At 43.0% G+C, this 21322-nt stretch overlaps 1 protein-coding gene across 1 annotated transcript in view; it reads left to right on the top strand.

The window, feature by feature from the left end:
* The first annotated feature begins 14328 nt into the window (after positions 1-14328).
* HEPACAM2 (HEPACAM family member 2) overlaps positions 14329-21322 on the top strand; it is a 75067-nt gene continuing 68073 nt past the window's right edge. The window contains exon 1 of the mRNA XM_072154322.1: positions 14329-14710. Within this exon, the coding sequence (XP_072010423.1) occupies positions 14650-14710 (61 nt within the window). The 5' untranslated portion in view covers positions 14329-14649. The remainder of the gene's footprint in view (positions 14711-21322) is intronic.

The following is a 21322-nucleotide window of genomic DNA, read 5'->3' on the forward strand; positions in this document are numbered from 1 at the left end:
TCATCTGTGTGCACTATATACATAAAGGAATTATTATTATTATTATTAAACACAGAATTTTTACACAAGTTGTTAGCGATTTTTGGGTTAAATAATAGATTGAAGAATTGCAAACGCAACAATACCAAATGTGGGGAGATTTTAGCAAATTTTAAATTTTTTAAATTATTATTTAATGTATTTATTTATTATTTCATTTTTTGAATGATTTATTATTCATCTTTTATTCTTTATTTAATTTTTAATATACTGGTTTGGATAGAGAACAGGGGAATGTGTTGTTTTACTTTGTATATATTTTTTAAAACTTTAAAATGTTTTGCTTGTCCCAGAAGGGTTCTAGAATTTTTTTAGTGCAGCTTCAGTGCACTGTAGTACTATGGTATTGCAGTGTATTCTGGCTGTCAGTATCTGGAAGGACCTATTACGGGTTAAGAATGATAGGCCTGGGGGCCGATGCCAAGGGTACGGCATTATAGAAGGCCTTAGATGCTGCGGACAGAACTCACCGGATAGTTTAAGGGGTTAAACGGGCACAATCGGAATCTACCCCAACCAATATCATTATATTTGAGACTCCTCCTTGGCACGGGTGCTCCCACGACCCATGTCTTGGGTTGTGGGCTCACCCGTGTTCCTCTGTGTGCCCCAGCGCCCCGCAGCTCCAACTCACCTGTACTTGCATCCTGTTTCCGGTCCAGCGGCAGTGCGCAAGCATCCCCGTCTCCTAGGGTGCGCTCGTGCCGTCATTGAGTAGCGCTGGCCGTACCCAAAATCCGTTATAAACCAGCCTCTCCCTACACCGCCCCCCCCCCCCGGATCTTTGGGCCTCACAGCCTTAGAAAAAGCTTGTTGGATGCCTTGTGCTATTGTTCTGTATTCCAGTTGTGACCCGGTTCTGCTATTGACTTTAATCCTGTTCCGCTGCCTTGACCTATTGCTACGTCCCGACTCTGATCCCGTGCTGCCCGTCCTGACCTTCTGCCTGTCCCCGACTATGATTCTGCTCAACATCTATGTATCTCACCTTGGCTGCCACCATGGACAAAGTTGCATTCGTGGAACGACCTAGTGCTACCACGCTTTGCGGCGGGTTCTGGTGAGATCCGGGTGCCACTTACATTCCGGTCCTAGGTGTCGGCTTACGTCATCGTCTGCGGTGGTCCAGGGGGTCCACTACCCCTGGAGCCTGACACTCCTCCTCCTCTGTTCGCATCTGTTACCACAACATATTATACTTTTGACAATGGATTAACCCATTCAATCCAATTTTTTTTTTATTTAGATTTTTTTTTTGGAAAGATCCAATCTGTTAAACCCATTAAATCTCACAGCCATCAAATTCTTTCAGCGTATAGGGGCTCCCTCTGTTATCCCACCGGTCTTCACAATGCCAGCTTCGAAGTAATTCCCTCCGGATCTTCTGTGTAAGAAATCCTATAAGGCCCCACTTCAGATAAAGGTTTGAAATAGTCTGTATGTAGAAGTATTTGAGTGTATTATATAACAGATTAAATGATCGTAGAGAAGGTAAACAATGTAGTAAAAAAAAAAATTCCAATAAAAATAGAAAATAAAATCAATTTACAAAATACATACATCATTATATCTATAACACCTAAAAAGCAATCAAAAAATCATATTGTCACACAGGGGGGTGTGGGAGAGTCTCTTGGAGAGTCTGTGGACTCCCTGGGCCACCACGGGGGATGATGGTACTAGCCGAAACCTGGGACCAGAATCCCTGGTCTTCGCCAGAGCCCGCCGCAAAGTGGGATGGTCTTGCTGCGACGGGGAGTCACCAGGTCTATCCACGTGCCCGACTAGGCCTGCGATGGCAGCCAAGGTAGGGACACAGGGAAGGCAGGACCTTGGGTAGGCAGGACCTCAGGAAAGTAGGACCTCGGGAAGGCAGTACATATAGAAACCAGGATCTCAGGATGGCCACCGGGATACAGGACCGCCACAGGAACACAAGACCGCCACAGGAACACAGGACCGCCACAGGAACACAGGACCGCCACAGGAACACCACAAAGACTCAGGAACGCCACAGAGACATAGGAACACAGGAACCACGGACGCGTCTGGAAACGCTCAGGAGGCTTTCTCTTCAATGGAAGGACTTGAAGATCCAGCAAGGAATGCTGGGAGCTGCCAGATTATATAGCAAAACCAGGAATGCCAGCGCCAATTAGGAGGATGCTAGCCCTTTAAATGCAGAAGAGTCGGCGCACGCGCGCACTAGCAGTGGGAGCGAGCGGCCTCGGCAAGCAGCAGGAGCGTGGCCTACTGAGGAAGCCGGTGTGGGACCTGGATGGGACCAAGGCGGCATCCTGAGCCAGGAGAGGTGAGTACGGGCCCGGGGGGATGGCACCACATCGGAGGACACGGATGTGCATGCGATCCGAGACATGGTTCGCGGGGGCATCCGTGACACATATGTAGCAACCAATGAAAGCAGTAACTCACCCCACCAAAAAAAAGCCCTCCAACCGCTCTATCGCTGACAAAATAAAAATGTTATGGGTCTTGGAAAGGGAAGACACTGCAACAAATGCAAAAAACTAATGAAAAAATCAAAGTATTTGATATTGTTGTAATCATATTAACCCCGAGAATAAAAATATCTTGTTATTTATGCTGAATAGTAAAACCCAGCAAAAGTTATCATGTAAAAATCCAATAAAATCCAGTAACAGCCCACATAAGGAATCCATAGGGGGTGAGGGTGACTTTATGTTAAATACCCATGAGGCGGCTGTTTGGGATGATAAACAAGGGAATATTTTAGGGAACAGGAGACTGTTTTAGCTTCTGAATTTTTAATGCCGCCACGCAAGTTCACTGCAAAGGGGCCTACTGAGGTTCTGCCGCCCAGGGGCCTACTGAAACCTGGAGCCGACACTGGCCTTAATCCTACCCAAAGCTCACCGGACCAGTCTATTACACCCTACAGTGTATTGTATCAGCAATATAACCTCCCAGGGTTCAATTTTCCTTCAAAAAAGTAAAAAAAATATAAATACATAAAAATTAAAATCCATCCCTTCCATTGCATAGAAACCAAAAATAAATAAATAAACTAAATAAAAAATTCACATATTAGGATTCAACAGTGGAATGAATGGAAAGGTGCTGGGGGTCCACTGAACAATTCTGTCCCCGCTCCTCACAGTCTGCCCCCTCTATATTTCCCCCCCTTTCCTCACAGTCAGTCCCCCCTTCATAATTGCCCCCTCTCCTCACAGTCAGCCCCCCTTCATAATTGCCCCCTCTCCTCACAGTAATCCCCCCTTATAGTTGCCCCCTCTCCTCACAGTCAGCCCCCCTTCATATTTGCCCCCTCTCCTCACACTCCTCTTCATGGTTCCCCCATTGTGAATTGCAACGTAAACGCAATGAAATCAGTACCAGCCCCCGTTCTCCTGTAGGAGGCACCGCCTGAGGCAAGTATCTCCACCCCCTGTGCACTAAGAGTGTGTGCACTAAGCTAAGGTGCACTGACTGCAGGCTCTCCAGGTGTAATGGCTTCTAGTGGTGGTGAATAAAAAAGGTCTGGGGCTCTACACAACTGTCATATAAATGAGTGCTGCCAACTAAGTGGTCCCAAAAGTTACTGACAGGTTCCCTTTTACACCATTTATGTATTATTTATTATTGATCAATTCAGGTCACTTTCATACAGAGCATTAACTGGAGCAGATGAATAAGTGTAGTGCACAATACTGTCACTAGAGGTCTCTATAAGGCAGTGACAATCAGTAGGGAGCAGAGCAGCGTGGGAACCATAAGGTGAGTGTTACTTTATTTTATTTAGTTTTTACATTTTTTTTATACACACAATCAGCTGAGAGAGAGAGAATAGTAAGGGGACCACCCTTCATCAACACTTAGAAAAAAAGACGATAGTTGTCCCCAAATCTGGTTGCTCCACATTGAAACTCTGGGGCCCATTATTTTGGAGCTTGGAGCCCACCGGAGATTCCACGGATTCTATGGTGGGCCAGTCCGACCCTCAATGTGTGGGAACTCATAGGGATAAAGGAAAGCAGCACTGCAGAATTTTCCACAAGTTATCCCTCTCATATTCCTAAACCATATTACTTACTTCTCACCCCTGGACTACCAGGTACATTACAACTAACCGTATCCGCAAGGCTAGAAATTGTGATTATTTCCCAAATTACGCCACCGTCATGCCAAAGTTGGTGTCGGGGGGTAGTGAACAGGCAGGTGGTAATCTGAGGTGTTTTGTATCACACTGTACAACCTTCTGAATGCTAAAAGAGGAACCGCATTTATTGTGTGCTACGAGAAAATTTTCCATGTCCTAATCCATAACGCCCACTTTTCTATAGCCCTGATGGCATTTTGCTTTACCATTGTGTTCATCCAGGACTTATCTCCCTGATGTGAAATCGGGTCAAACCGGGGCAGTAGGGACAGACCCCAAAGTCTGGGTAGGTCCTACAGAATATGGGATGCCTGTGCCTAGAGCCTAGACATGTTGGGGCTCATTTACTTATCGGTTCCTTGGAGTTCACAGAAAGTGCATTGTCCAACGATCATGCACTGTGCAGCGATTCACTGAGATTGTGCGCCCGAGATCCTGCATGTGTCGCTTCCCCGCTCAGGTCCCCGGAGTTCACCTTCTTCTTCCCGGTGCATGTAAGTGCATTGTCTTGCGACACAATTTGAATGTTAAATCCCGCGCTCAGTCTGAATCAATCGGATTGTCCGACGGCCCGCCCCCGATTTCTGACGCATGAAAGCAGCGCAGATGCGCCACAATCCATTCGAGTGCGACACAATCCTCTGCGCAAAACCCGAAAACGTCGGAAAATCCGACGAAAGTGCTTCCGAGGACCCTTAGTAAATAAGCCCCACTGTGTCCATACCGTGCGGATAACAGGACTACAGAATACATTCATGGAGAACTTTTCTGTGATTTTTAGGTAGCACTTGGCTTATTAATACCGAAAATGTAACAGATGAGGCATTGCCGTGGTATACAGTACCTGTGTGATAGAGCGCGCAGCGCCGGGTGGGTTGCTTGGCATCGTGTCTGATATTTACACCCGGCAGATGTTTTCATATACTTGAGAGTTGCCCACATACTGAATGTGACATAATTTACACATAATTACATAAATCTCATCAGAAAATCGGAGAATCAGAGAATGCTAATTCTTCTTTAGGTTTTCACGTAGGTGGAATTATCCATCTCCATAAATTGTTACATATTTCGTCACCATTTTGGGAAAAAAAATTAAGAGAAGCAACCGTTTATGCCGTTTTAAAAAAAATTAAAAATAAATGACAAATAATAATCAGTAAAAGATAAATTCTAAGTATCAAATATACTAAATCCATATATTATATATTGTATCATATGATACAGATATTGAACACGGCCCATCTGCCATGGAATTGTACCAGCTGCCACTTACCGGCATGGATGCCAACTACACGCTCCGTGTTGCTGTGAGCACATGTCAGGCTGTAGGTGTAGATCTTATTTTATCTCAGGACCTTAAACCTCAAGCAATGTCCTGCCATATCCCCTGCGATGGCTCCGTGATGACTCTTCTCCAGAACCGTAAAGTAAAGTTTCTGGACCCCAATAATAAATCTATACCTGCCCTCAGTATGATTATGTTAGTACTGGTTTCCTTGTATATGGAAGTGACAGCTTACGGGCCCCCTAACGTTTCAGGGCCCAGTTACAACCACACTATCTGCACCCTCTAGTTAAGCCTCTGCTTGTAACTCTTGGAAACTATGTGGAAAGTAATCTGCCTATAAAGAGGGGTATAAATACTGCAGTAGTATCCATGTCCAAAATAAAAAGCAGTGGCGTAACAGGGCCCACAACACTTACATATCATTTGATGACTGTCAATTTAAGCATTGTAAATCCTTAAACCTTACCTTGTGCACTGAGATTTATGACACAAGCTGCCAGATGTGCTCCTGTCCCCTCAGGAGATCCGTAAGCTTTTAAGGTTAGAAGTAGCATTATGTGAGTATATAGCTATAACATATATATAACTGAGGCTAGAGAGCAATATGAAGCTGCCAGGGCTACAGTATTCTCCTTCTACCCCACTCTCACTACATCAACACATCAATGTATATAACTGGATCATAATCTCTTCTCACTTTGTACAACTAGTATACAATATTATAGAGGTTTCCATCATACATAGTTCTACTTTAGGCTGCTCCACAAATGACCCTGCTGATTTTAACCCATTAACCTGTATACAGGGATCTGGGCTTCCCATATATTTTTGAAGTAAATGTGACCCAGATCCCTCAATAGATACTAGAGCACATTACCAGGATAGGAATTGTCACAAACAGACCATGGCCAGGGCAGGCAGAGTCAGATAAAGCTGAGGCCATCATCAGAAGTCATCAGAATAGAAGTGCACCTCAGAGATAGAGGGGTCATGCATGTTTTGTCCCCTTCCTTGGGGTCTTTTTGTGCCTCTAGTGGTTGTTTTTTTTTTTGGAAACTCAGGAACATCAGGAAGAAGGAGGAATCCAAAGACAAATTAAGCGCAAACCAGAAAACTGCTAGACAGCGAACCCCAGCGCACTGATTGAAAAATTAACCCTCTATGGAAATCAGGCAGCAGCAGATGAGAGAATTTCACAGGTCACTAACAGAGTAGAACCTCAAGCACAGGGGTGTAACGATCACCGTCACAGGGGGTGTGACCACAACCAGGCCTGGGGATGGAGTGGGCCCGCATCTGTCATCAGGAAAACAGAAGACTGCGGGTCCATAAAGGGGAATAATCAACTGTATGTGTGTAAGACATTAGAGGGAAGCTGCTGGACATTTTATTTGTGAGGGGAAGCGGCTGGAAATTTCATAAATGAGGGGAGGCCACTGCTGGACACTTTATTTGTGAGGGGAGGCTGCTGCTGGACATTTCATAAATGAGGGGAGGCTGCTGCTGGAATTTCATAATTAAGGGGAGGCTGCTAGACATTTAATTTGTGAGGGGAAGCTGCTTCTGAACATTTCATAAATGAGGGGATGCTGCCGGAAATTTTATAAATGAGGGGATGCTGCTGGAAATTTTATAAATGAGGGGATGCTGCTGGACATTTTATAAATGAGGGGAGGCTGTAAATGAGTATGGTGCTGTGACTGTGCGTCTGTGCAGCATACATCTATTCTCAAATGTGCTGGACTGGGGGATATATATAATATAATATATATAGTATAGCTAACTGTGCCAAACTGACAGATTCATTCAATTAAAGGGAAAAAATAACTGCATGTATCCAGGATATTTCAGATATCAGAAATAACGTCAGAGGAGATATTTTCATCTTCTTCTCACTTAGAAAGCGCTCAGGAAATTATTGCAGATTCTATTTCTGACTTGACCTTATGAAATGGTCAAATAAAAATCTGCAACTTCTAAAAATTAACTCTTTAACCCTCCCCCAGACACATAGTAGTTCTGTGTTGCAATGATGGCGGCACAGAATTACTGCAAGATGTCAGCCATATTATACAGGCGCCATCTGTCTCTCTGTCATTTAGGTGGTAAAAGAGAGAAAGAACTAAGTATATTGGCAGGTCGGGATGTTCACGCTGGCGTAAAAGTTCTGAAATATTCACAATTTCTTGCGAACTGCCAGAAAATGGGCTACCAATTAGGCGCCACCAACCGCAGAGTGGGCGTTTTCGCCCCTCACCTGCGCACTCGCTATACCTGCAAGTGTTCAGGCCTAGACGATGGCTGGTAACAGTAAGGGCCGTGGTGGAGGGGGCGGGGCTTTCATCACAAGCCGCCGCTTTGTCCATTTCTGAAATGGGGCGGGATTTGCACCATCGGTTTTCAGGAAAACACAATGCTGAATTGTTAAAGCATGTTCAATGTGACCCTTGTTATATGGCTTTTAGAGAGATTTATTTTGCAGAGTCTTTTTTGGGATAGGTAAAGGTATCTTGCTAAATAATAACACTTTTTTACTGTTCACTTCAGACAGTGTGGGACTGGCCCACCAGAGTACCAGAGGATCCTCCGGTGGGCCCAGGCTCTAGAGTTTGTTTTCTAGAAGTTGATGGTGGGTGGGCCCCCAGCACAATTTATCTGGTGGGCCCACGGAACCCCAGTCCGACACTGACTTCAGAGATAAATACTCACATTTATAAAGAGACAATGGGGGTCATTTACTAAGGGCCCGATTCGCGTTTTCCCGAAGTGTTACCCGAATATTTCCGATTTGCGCTGATTTTCCCTGTATTGCCCCGGGATTTTGGCGCACGCGATCGGATTGTGGCGCATCGGCGCTGGCATGCACGCGACGGAAATCGGGGGGCGTGGCCGAACGAAAACCCGATGGATTCGGAAAAACCGCTGCATTTAAAAAAAAATAAGTGTTGTCGCGGGACTCGCGCTTACCTTCACTCGGTCCGGCTTGGTGAAGATCAGTGCATTCCGGGGAACTTCAGCGCAGCAGCGCCACCTGGTGGACGGCGGAGGAACTACCATAGTGAATCCCGGTCGGACCCGAATCCACCGCAGAGAACGCGCTGCTGGATCGCGAATGGACCGGGTAAGTAAATCTGCCCCAATATTTTAGAACGCAAGTGACCCAGCAGGAGGTGGACCCACTGTGCCAGGTTATCCCCATAAACCTTTAGGCAATTCCCATTCACCCCTTAACGACCTGTCCCTTTTTTGTTTTTGCATTTCCATTTTTCACTACCTACCTTCAAAAATCTATAACTTTTTTATTTTTCCATGTAAGGAACTGTATGAGGCTTGTTTTCTGCGCAACAAATTGCACTTCATAGTGAAATGAAAATTCCATGATATTTAATATTCCATGCAGTGTACTGGGAAGCGGGAAAGAAATTCCAAATACAGTGAAAGTGGGCTTGGATTTTACAGCTTTCACTGAGCGCCCCAAATGACATGTCTCCTTCATTCTTTGGGTCAGTACTATCACAGGGATACCACATTTGTATAGGTTTTATAAAGTTTTCATGCATTTACAAAAATTAAAACCTTCTGTACAAAAAAAAAAATCCTCATTTTGCCATCTACTGATGCTAATAACTTTTTTATACTTTGGTGTATGGAGTTTTTGTGCCTTTTGATGCTACCATTTTTAGGCCTTTTGATCACTTTTTATATTTTTCATAATTACAAAAAAGTGGCATTTTCGACATTGGGCACTATTTTCCGTTACGGGGTTAAACGCCAGGAATAACCGTTATTATATTTTGAACGTGCCTATACCTAACATGTTTATAATTTTTACTGTTTATTTTTATATCAGTTCTAGGGAAAGGGGGGTGATTTGAATATTTAGGTTTTTTTCAGTTAATTTTTTTTTCAGACCCCCTAGGGTACTATAACCCTAGGTTGTCTGATTCTACCATATACTGTCATATCACAGTATGGCAGTATATGGGGATTTTACACATCATATATTACAACGTGCAAATCACATATTGTAATATATGGTGTATAATGAGACAGCCTCGGGTGTTTGTGTGACCCAAGGCTGCCATAGCAATGGATCGCCTGATGACGTCACAGGGAGCGACGTTCTTAGTCAAGATGGCAGTGACCTGATCTAGTCTGAACTGATGTTACTTTACTGACCCCTCTAGTCCTCTAAAACACAGGGTTTTTTTAAAACCTTTTTCGTTTTGTAAATTTTTTTGACAAATTTTTTAATTTTCAGTTTTCACCAAAACAATAATAAAAACCAATAAATCAATGGCCATTTTAAGGGATCCTTTGGACTTGTGTTATGAGTGTATATACAAGATTTGTACAAAGCGCATCAGAAATGATTCACTTTGAATTCTGTGCCTGAAAATCGCCAATTTCGTTTCAAATTGTACCGAATCTACCAGACAACCAAAAATTTTTAGTCAGATGGACTTTAAGGTGGAATTTAAGGAGTTAAAAGGAACAGGCTGTAGGTCAGGGAATAAACTCATAGGGAGAGATTTATCACAGGTATCTGAGAGCAGAACTGTTCTAGAACCAATCAGAGCTCAGCTTTCATTTTCTCACAGCTGTTTCTAAAATGACAGCTGAGCTCTGATTGGTTTCCATGGGCAACTGGTACAGTTTTACCTCAGACACTTCTGATAAATCTCCCCTATTTGGCGAGATTTATCATGCGGTGACGGTCGCACTTACCTCTAGCTGTCTTCTCCTCGATCCCGGTGGTATAATAAGCAGCCCAGAGCGACGTACATGATGTCACGCCTCGTCCATGCTGGAGAAGGAGGTGGTGTCTTCTAAGAGACATGAATTCCCCCTATGGAATTAGGAACATACAGTCAGGATAGCTTTTCTAGGTACCATAATGGTACCATAAAGCTCAAGAACCTACCTGTGGGGGTGTATGTGTGTGTGTGGGGGGGGGGGGCAGTGAGGGGGCGGCGGGCAGAGATAGGACATCATACTGTGCATGGACAGGAGCATGGTGCATGTATTAGAGAGCCATGATATCTGATATAGTAAATGACAGGGAGAGGTGGACAGTGAGTCAATATATGACATTTGTTATATATACATCAGTCATAAATATATACCATATATACTCGAGTATAAGCCGAGTTTTTCAGCACAAAAAGTGTTCTGAAAAACCCTAACTCGGCTTATACTCAAGTCTAAAAAATTTTTAACACTGTACTCACCTTTCCGACGCCCCCCGCAGGTTCTCTTCTTGCTTTGGGTGCTCCAGGTCCGTCTAGAAGAGGACCTGCATGGGCGTTGGAAAGGTGAGTACAGAGTTATTTTTTTTTTAGGTGTATACTGGGGGGCAGGGGCTGGCTGTATACTGGGGGGCAGGGAGCTAGCTGTATACTGGGGGGCAGGGGGTTGGCTGTATACCGGGGGGCAGGGGCTAGCTGTATAATGGGGGACAGGGGACTGGCTGTGTAGTGGGGGGCAGGGGGCTGGCTGTATACTGGGGGACAGGGGCTATCTGTATAACTGGGTGGGCAGGGGCTAGCTGTATAACTGGGGGGACAGGGGCAAGCTGTATACTGGGGGGGGCAGGGGCTGGCTGTATGCTGGAGGGCAGGAGCTGGCAGGCTATATACTGGGGGACAGGGGACTAGCTGTATAGTGGGGAGCAGGGAGCTGACTGTATACCGCGGGGCAGGGGACTGGTCAGCTATATACTTGCTGGAGGCTGTGACCAATGCATTTTCCACCCTAGGCTTATACTCAAGTCAATAGGTTTCCCCAGTTTTTTGTGTTAAAATTAGGTATCTCGGCTTATACTCGGGTCGGCTTATACTCGGTATACGGTATATATCCCAGATCTCTGAATCACATTCCATCTTGCTAGAAAGATGAACAAAAGCTCACTATGGAGTCTATGGAGAGAGGAGGGGGACAGTGAGTCACAGCAGCTAGATCTCCACCCAATAGATTCAGGACAACTTCAAATTCACAGACAGAGACTTCAGACAGAGAGAAATACAAGTTACATAATGGGGTCATTTACTAAGGGCCCGATTCGCGCTTTCCCGACGTGTTACCCGAATATTTCCGATTTGCGCTGATTTTCCCTGAATTGCCCCGGGATTTTGGGATCTGATTGTGTGGCATCTGCGCCGGCATGTACGCGACGGAAATCGGGGGGCGTGGCCGACGAAAACCCGATGGATTCGGAAAAACCGCCGCATTTAAAACAATAAAAGTGTTGCTTGGGACGCGCTTACCTTCACTTGGTCCGGCTCGGTGAAGTTGAGTGCGTTCAGATGCTTTTCAGCGCAGCAGCGCCACCTGGTGGACGGCGGAGGAACTACCTTGATGAATCCCGGCCGGACCCAAATCCACCGGAGAGAACGCGCCGCTGGATCGCGAACGGACCGGGTAAGTAAATCTGCCCCAATGTATACAATACAATACAATGTTACTCTTCATGTATACACACTGGGCTACTGACTGACGGAAAGTTTGTAGAAAGTGAGTTAGACTTTAAGTAACTAGAGATGTTATTCCTAAAGGACTTTGTATTTGCAACCAGAAAGGACCTGCTGAGCACAAAAAGGTCAAAAATTATGTAAATCTATTTTGACAGATGTTAAAGAATAAAGCCAGAAGTAACAATAATAATTATGATGTGTAAAAAGCTTTTCTAACGCAGTTATTGGAGGGACACCTTCCGTGCTCTGACTTATTCCCGCACATTGCTCTGCGCGCTAACAACATCTTAATGCCAGAAGCGGAGCACAATTCTGGGCGGTCGTCCCCTCCCCTTTAATGTCACCCAGACCTCGCTACACATCTCCCCCTCTATAATGGGCCATCAGTTCTATAAAATTAAAGGAGTTCTCCAGTGACAAAAATTTGCCCCTATCCATAAGCTAGGGACTAATTTGCTGATCAATGGGGGACTCAGTGATGGGACCCCCCACGGATCATGAGTCCGTTGTATCCCACATGAACTGAGCATCTACTCACCCATGTGCCAGCTGCTCTATTCATCTCTATGGTGCTGATCGCGATAGCTGAGCACCATACTGAGCTCTATATGCTTATCAGTTTTCCCCTCTGCACGCTCTATGAGCGTGCAACCTAAGAGCTAGAGGCTGGAGACTCGCTGCTATGATGACTCCCATACACTGCACATAGACATTAGAGGAGAATATGCCCCATAGATCTCCCACTCATCAGCAGAAACATATAGGACATTAAGGAAAAGTTCAGACTTGTACTAATGGGAGTAAAGCACTTGGGGTGGGATAGAAGCCTGCTATTATCTCCAGCAACCTATGTCCGTTCTTGTGTCACTTCTTTCCCACTAAGTAACATCAGCAGCATCATGTAGGACATTATAGAGATGTACTGGTGGGAATAAAGCACTTGGGGTGAGATAGAAGCCTACTATTATCTCCAGCAACCTATGTCCGTTCTTGTGTCACTTCTTTCCCATTAAGTAACATCAGCAGCATCATGTAGGACATTATAGAGATGTACTGGTGGGAATAAAGCACTTGGGGTGAGATAGAAGCCTGCTATTATCTCCAGCAACCTATGTCTATTCCGGGAATCTCTTCTTTCCCACTGAGTAACATCAGCAGCATCATGTAGGACATTATAGAGATGTACTGATGGGAATAAAGCACTTGGGGTGAGATAGAAACCTATTATTCTCACCCGCAGCCTCTGACCGTTCTTGTGTCTCTTCTTTCCCACTAGGTAATAACAGAAGATTCATGTAGAACATTATAGAGATGTACTTGGGGGTAAGACAGATACATAGGGGGAAAGTTACAAGGGCTTCTGTGCCTAGACACACTGGCATAAAGGGGGCGTGACTGGGCCGGTGCAGGGCATTCCTGTCCCACGGCAGCGCACTCACTGCAGCCTGTGACTTTTCACATAGGCCCTCATGGATACATCAAGTGGCCGGAGCCTGTGTCTAGAGGCTCGGTGGGTCTATCATACACCAGCGTATGATAAATATCCCCCATAATGTCTGTGCCTCGTCTCTACTCTCTCAGCTATTGCTACCTCCTTCCCTACCCTCTCCATAGACTTCTATGTAAGCTGATACTTCAGTCAGTTAACAGTCTGTCTTGGGAGACCAAGATGAATTCAGGATAGATTCTTCAGGGAGTTGGGGACAGGATGAGATATTCATAAATAGGTAAAGTAGAAAAGTTTTAATCTATGACCATCCAATCTGCTGTGAAGCTGGAAAAAAAAATCCAAATTCTGGGACAAAATGCTGAAAAAGTTGCACTTTGGTTGTGGAATCCACATGACACATCCACTTTATTCTTTGGGTCAGCAAAGTGTTGGACTCACCCTTCATCATCTCCTTGGAAATAGACCCTACAAGCCTCCAAATCAGGTTGTCCGGGGTCTAGTATAAGGTTAGAGCCTGGGCCCTCCGGAGGATCCTCTGGTCCTCCGGTGGGCCAGTCCGACACTGGTACCAGCACAGGAATACACAATTTATGTAACTTTGTTAGGTTTGAATAACTTGTGGTGATGTCTGCGGTAAACTCTCTACTCATCCTGACCACAGTAGTGAGCGGCGGACCCCCATTCTCTAGAGACCTGGAGGTGGGACCCCCCCATCTGTCCTGTGGATATGTAAATTTCCCAAGCTAGACACCCACTTTATACATCTGCCAATGCTGACAGAAGGTGACAGGTTTATTTTGGGTGAGGCTTGTGCTCCCTATGCGTATGCGGACCCCCTAGTCATATGGTAATGCCCCCTCCTGTCTGCATGAGGCGCTCCGCATACGTATACGCTATTTGCTTGTGTTGTTAGTATACACAACAAATAGTTATTTGGATTGTGTCGGAGGATGACATTCTGCACATGGCGGAGTGACAAGTATTCGAGGCAATCCCTGCTGGGCTCGGTCTCGTCAGCACATGGCCACAGTGGGCTGGTTTATACCGGGACCCTCTATTAAAGGCATCCAGCTGATGAGCAGGACGGGCACAGGAGTGTAAACACCGCTCCGCCAGCAGGTGTTCCTCCTTCTCCCAGGATCTAATGCAAATAAAGAGGCAGGAGAGGCTGATTTGACTGACAAATACAGAAGCAGCAGCTGTCGTGTGCAGGAGTCACTCACAGCCCAGGGACTAGTGTCAGGGACAGGATGCTTCCATGGACCCGCGCTCCGGCCCAAACTCCTCGCTGAAGAGCATCTGCATCTCCCTGCTGCTAGGTAAGAGGTCCTGAGTGTCCTGATATAGTCATGGAGAGAGGAGGAATTACATAGACCTTACTACTGGGGGGACTACAAGACCCAGCGAGGCTTCAGGCACACAGCTGACATGACCTGCTGGGAGTTGTGGTTCTACAGCTGCAGAATAGTGAAAGCATTTTTATAATCTAATTTAATTTTTTTATGTATTATTATAGAAAGTTATTAATGATTTGAAAAGTATACTTTACTAGGTATCTATTTGTATCCATCTAGTTCATATCTATCTATCTATCATATATTTCTTCTATTTATCTATCTCTTGTATTCATTTACATTTTTATAGATTTCTGTAATATACTTTTATATGCTTGTTATATATGTATCCATCTATCACCTATCAACTATCTACTTTTATATATCTAACTGATATGTATATGCTTCTATCTATGTATCTATCTTACTGATTTCTATATACTTTTATCCATCTTTTCTTTATCTTAGCATCTATCAATCATCTGTATATCTCAAATCTATGTATAAACTGTTTTATATCAATCAATCAATCAATCAATCATCTATCTATATCATATTGATCTGTCATATATCTATCTATCCATCTATCTATTTCCTATCTATATCTCTTCTACTCTATCTATCTATCTATCTATCTATCTCATATCAATCTATCTCATATCTATCTCATATCTATCTATCTATCTATCTATCTGTATATCTATCTATCTCATATCTATCTATCTATCTCATATCTATATCATATCTATCTATCTATCTATGTCTATCTATCTCATATCTATCTATCTCATATCTATCTATCTATCTCATATCTATATCATATCATATCTATCTATCTATCTATCTATGTCTATCTATCTCATATCTATCTATCTCATATCTATCTATCTATCTATCTCATATCTATCTATCTATCTCATATCTATCTTCTATCTATCTCATATCTATCTATCTATCTATCTCATTATCTATCTCATATCTTTCTATCTATCTATCTATCTCATTATCTATCTATCTATCTCATATCTATCTATCTCATATCTATCTATCCCATATCTATCTATCTATCTATCTATCTCATATCTATCTATCTATCTATCTATCTCATATCTATCTATCTATCTATCTATCTATATCATATCTATCTATCTATGTCTATCTATCTCATATCTATCTATCTCATATCTATCTATCTATCTATCTATCTATCTCATATCTATCTATCTATCTATCTCATATCTATCTTCTATCTATCTCATATCTATCTCATATCTTTCTATCTATCTATCTTCTATCTATCTATCTATCTCATATCTATCTATCCCATATCTATCTATCTATATATCTCATATCTTTCTATCTATCTCATTATCTATCTATCTCATATCTATCTATCTATCTATCTATCTCATATCTATCTATCTATCTCATATCTATCTATCTATCTATCTATATATCTCATATCTATCTCATCTCTATCTTCTATCTATCTCATATCTATCTATCTCATATCTATCTATCTATCTCATATCTATCTATCTCATATCTATCTATCTATCTCATATCTATCTATCTATCTCATATCTATCTATCTATCTATCTATCTATCTATATATCTCATATCTATCTCATCTCTATCTTCTATCTATCTCATATCTATCTATCTCATATCTATCTATCTATCTCATATCTATCTATCTATCTATCTATCTATCTATCTATATATCTCATATCTATCTCATCTCTATCTTCTATCTATCTCATATCTATCTATCTCATATCTATCTATCTATCTATCACAATTATGACCTGTATTATAATGGAATATTCTATTATTATATCTTACTTCTGATGTTATTATTTTAACTACTTACACCTGTGATATCCACCATCTAAGTTGTAGGATAGATTTTGGGTCAACATCCTGGTACTTATTTATGTAATCAGACGGTCTCTTATTTATGAGAAGTTTTTGGGGTTTGGTGCGGTTTCTATTATACGGTAATATATATTTCTCCTTGATGAATATAAGATCCCGCAGACTGGAGATACATTTTATACTATTGTAAACTTGTTGGTCTCTTATGGTCAGTATTGGGCTCTATGTCTATTGCCATATAAAATAATCACCGATCTGTCTGGATTCACTGGTTCTACCTGTGTCGGAGTATATTTTCTAGATTCTGTACAGATATTCCTATGTTGTTCTATACAAGGTCTGTACGACGCACCTCTATATTACTTAGTTTAGGACCGAAAATCAGGAGAAGCCAAAGACATCGATAACGTTTGTAACATTTATAGGGAGAATTAACATCCACAGTAAATGTATGTGTGCAAATACAGTGCAACCTCTCCAGAAGACCACCCCTTTAAGAAGACCTCCTCCCTAAAAGACTGATTTTTTTATTTTTATTTCCCCATTATACTCCTAGGATGCTTAACCGTCTATGATCCAACCATTTTTTGTACAAAATTGTGTTTTCGGCTCAATGAATACAGTAAAAAATGAATTTTTTGTGTTTATGGATGGAATAAACTTCATATTACCGCCATATACTGCTCCATAGTCATAATATTCATGTGTGTGACCCCATATACTGATACTAGAGGTGCGTGATGTCACCGCAGGGGTCTATGATGTCATTCTACAGGGGAACATTACGCAGCAATTTACAAGGGATTGTCTACACAAAGCCTCCCCTATACTGACCGCATCTGTCACCCGTATAACAATGAGTTACAGTTTACAAATGATCCTATTGTTAGGACGCACTTCACTAATCCCCCATACATTATTAACCACTGCCTTCAATAATGGATCAGCTACGGGTCCTCCCTTTCACTCCGCTGCATTAGGTTACACTTTTAGTTTCCCTTTTCCCTTTTTTACCTATTTAGGCAGGTAAAATTAGATTTGGGTCGGTCAGTGTGACCATGCAGGGAATGATGGGGTTAGTAGTAGTTACGTGACAGCTGCTGATTGCGACCACTTGTCAGATGTACGTCCCAGATGTCTGACCAAGATACAATTGTGATAATGGGTCGATGTGCAGTTATATAAGTCTCCAGTGTCCGGGACAGAGATGTGGGGAGAGTTTTTTTTTTTTTTACATTTTGGGGCAAAAATGTGGAAATGCCAAAAACCTAAAAAACTTTTGTAATAAGATATGTGCACATGTAAATATTTTTAGAAAAACATTTTCAAAACGGCAAAGTTGTTTGTTAGTTTTTATTAGTTTTTCCTCCATTATAGATGAGTTATGAATTCATGATCCTTCTCTAGGAACTCCCGAATTTTCTTATATAATATGAGACAATAATAATATTCTATAATACAACATACAAAACTTATAATATAGTATAAAAGGTACTAATAAAAATATACAATTATAATAATGATACATAAAATAATAAAGAATGATACACTAAAAGTAATAATAACAATAAAGAATAGATATAATTTACCCCGTATATACTCGAGTATAAGCCGACCCAAGTATAAGCCGAGACCCCTAATTTTTTCACAAAAACCTGGGAAAACCTATTGCCTTGAGTATAAGCCGAGGGTGGGAAATGCATTGGTCACAGCCTCCCCAGTATATAGCCTGCCGGACCCTGCCCCATAGTATATAGCCAGCACCTGCACCCCCAGTATATAGCCTGCCAGCCCATATCCCCCAGTATATAGCCAGCCCCCTGCCCCAGTATATAGCCAGCCCCCTGCCCCAGTATATAGCCAGCAGCGGGGGAAGCCAGAAAGGTGGGTTTTGATATATTTTCTTTTACTCAAGTATAAGCCGAGTTTGGGTTTTCAGTACATTTTTCTGTGCTGAAAAACTAGGCTTATACTCGAGTATATATGGTAAAATGGTATAAAATAAAATATAATTATATTATTATATAATAAAAGTTTTGTGCCAAAGGAGGATTTTACACTCTCAAAGAGACACGGCGAGGAATGGACGGGGCCACTGGCCTCCAATGGAGTTATGATCTTTCAAGCCAATAAATTGGCATGAAAAATCACTAAATAACTCTCCCACTGCTCCCGATCCCCGATTCAATCTACTTCCTGGGTGGTTCCCAACATCACAGGAAGCACTAGGGGAGGCCGCTCAGCCAATCACTGGTTAAAGTGGTGACCGGTTGTAGCACCTCCTTTCCCTCATGACGTGTTGCACAGGGGCATACACATCCCTCAAAACGGTGGCATGCGACACAAATGTGGCGCGGACACTTCTTAAATATTGCAAGCAGTTTCCACTAGAAAGAACTAGAAGAAAACTGGTGCACAGCCCCTAGTAACCCCAATGTTCCTATGATGCCCCCCTTTGACAATATCACCCTTTCTGTAATCCCCACTTGACTCCCTTTCCTGTATCACCTGCATTTAAATACCCCACATACAAAAAGATAAAATACAGAGACAAATACAAGATACATAGAAATGATAAATTTGGTGAAGTCCGACGGCCCCGCCCGTGCCCATCCTAGTTATTTGACACCTTTTTGAAAAACATCTACTTCACTTCCTTCACTATCTTGTGAAATGAAAATGTTTAGGGAAATTACTTAGGTTATAAATCTGTTATTAAAAGTTAAAGGGAATGTGCCATCAGTTTTGACTATGATAAACATTAATAGGTATAGGTCCTGGGAAGATATAAAATAGCACTTTTGTACTTTTGGTTTACTCCAGGTTTGCAGCTCTGAAAGTGCTCTGGATGGGTCCTTTCAACCTGAAGAGCTTTCTTCTATTTGCATTCCACAGCTCCTCCCCTCTGTTTCGAGTGGCCGCTCTAAGTATCCAATCAAAATCATGGTACAGCTCTGACATGTAGCAGAGGGTTTGGAGCTGCACAGTGCAGAGAGCAGAAAGCTCTTCAGGCTGAAAGATGCATACAGAGCTGTAGAACTAGATTATAACTTCACTTTTCACAGTCCAGCAGCTACTAACAACATACAAAGGTATGATTACTTAGATCTCCAGGGACAACACCTAACACTGGCTGTAGCTTTGTATGGACAAAACTGCTGACAGATTCCCTTTCAGCACACCTTGGAGGGTGCAGTAGATGAGGAGCCAGAAGGGATACAATCTGTTCCTACAGTTTTCTGGCAAGGAGATGGTGAAGCAAGGGGGTTGAAATGTTAAGGGGGTCTCATTGTCTTTGGCACTGATGGCCTGGCCAGAAGTGAAGAGGATTAATGTAGTGGACTTAGCTGACCCTAGGATATCACTTGTGATGTTGAGGAAGTGACGACCATTCAGGCCACTGATAGGTCAAAGCGGGTTCCGTGACCCCCTTAAATTCTGATGACCCGGTGATTGCCACAGAGCTGGAACTAGGAGCCAGTGCAGGGTAACTACATTTTTTTTGGTCACCCCCACCATGGCCCCAGGGGTGTTTTACAGGATTACTGGAAAATCCCTTTAAGAGGGAACTCACCAATCAACAACTCAAATATCAGCTGGACTTTATGAAAGTGAAGGTTTTAGGATATTTGGACCGTCACAACTGATTTTCATACATTGCTCGGAATTAGCTGTTAAAAAACATAGCAGTTTTCTTCCAAAAACAGCGCCACACCCACCCGTGGTCCGTGCTGGTATTACAGCTCAGCTGTATATAAATGAAAGAAGCCAAGTCCCAATACCATGGACCACCCATGGTCAGCAGAGGAGTTGTTTTTAGAAGAAAGCAGCCAGACACCCCAATTAAGAATATTGAAGATTTCAGTGTTTTCAGCTTTTGCTCCGTGTTCACGACACAGAAGGATTTTTTCTCGACTCTGAACCTGCAGCTTTTGTTGTCTGTCAACAGGAGCTGCCGTGTTTTGGTCTTACCCAAACTGGAACGATTAAAACTCCCATCATACATTGTTTGTGAATTCCACAAAGAGGTCAATCCAGAAAGAGAAGATTTTATGACCAAACGTCACATAATTCAGAGATCATGGATCTTCATATCCAGTGGAGGCGCGGTCTACAGATATTTCGGGAGTCCTGCGCAGGCTCATCTCTCTCATATAGATAAGGATTCTTATTACATGGGGTTTTCCAGGAGGGTAAAATTATGGCTAAAAGGGGTCTTCTTAGGGTCTATTACATATTGAAAGGTACATATGGCTCCCACTGCTCCCGATCCCCAACGCACTCCACTTCCTGGGTGGATCCCAACACCGCAGGAAACACTAGGGGAGGCCGTCCATTCACTGGTTTCATGGTGACCGGCTCTAGCGCCTCCTTTCCTTCATAACGTGCTTTCTATACGCATCACACACCTTCTCCATAGGACCTCCATTATAGGGCCCCTATATATATATCTCCTACCACATAAGTTACGCTAAAGAAGGACACAAATAGAGCACCACCCAAAATTTGCAGTTCATAAGCCCCGATTTGACCTAACGCTAAAGCCCCCCCATTATATATTGGCCCTATGTGTAGCCATCACACTGTATTATGCCCTCTTTTCTGTTGCCCCCCCTCACTGTCCCCACGCCCCTTTCTGGAGACCCCACTTGGCTGTTGCCCCCTTTCCTGTGCCACCTCCATTTAAATACCCCATATATTTAAATTGTTGACTTTTC

The sequence above is a fragment of the Engystomops pustulosus genome, chromosome 5, assembly GCF_040894005.1.
Source record: "Engystomops pustulosus chromosome 5, aEngPut4.maternal, whole genome shotgun sequence".
Classification (NCBI taxonomy): Eukaryota; Metazoa; Chordata; class Amphibia; order Anura; family Leptodactylidae; genus Engystomops; species Engystomops pustulosus.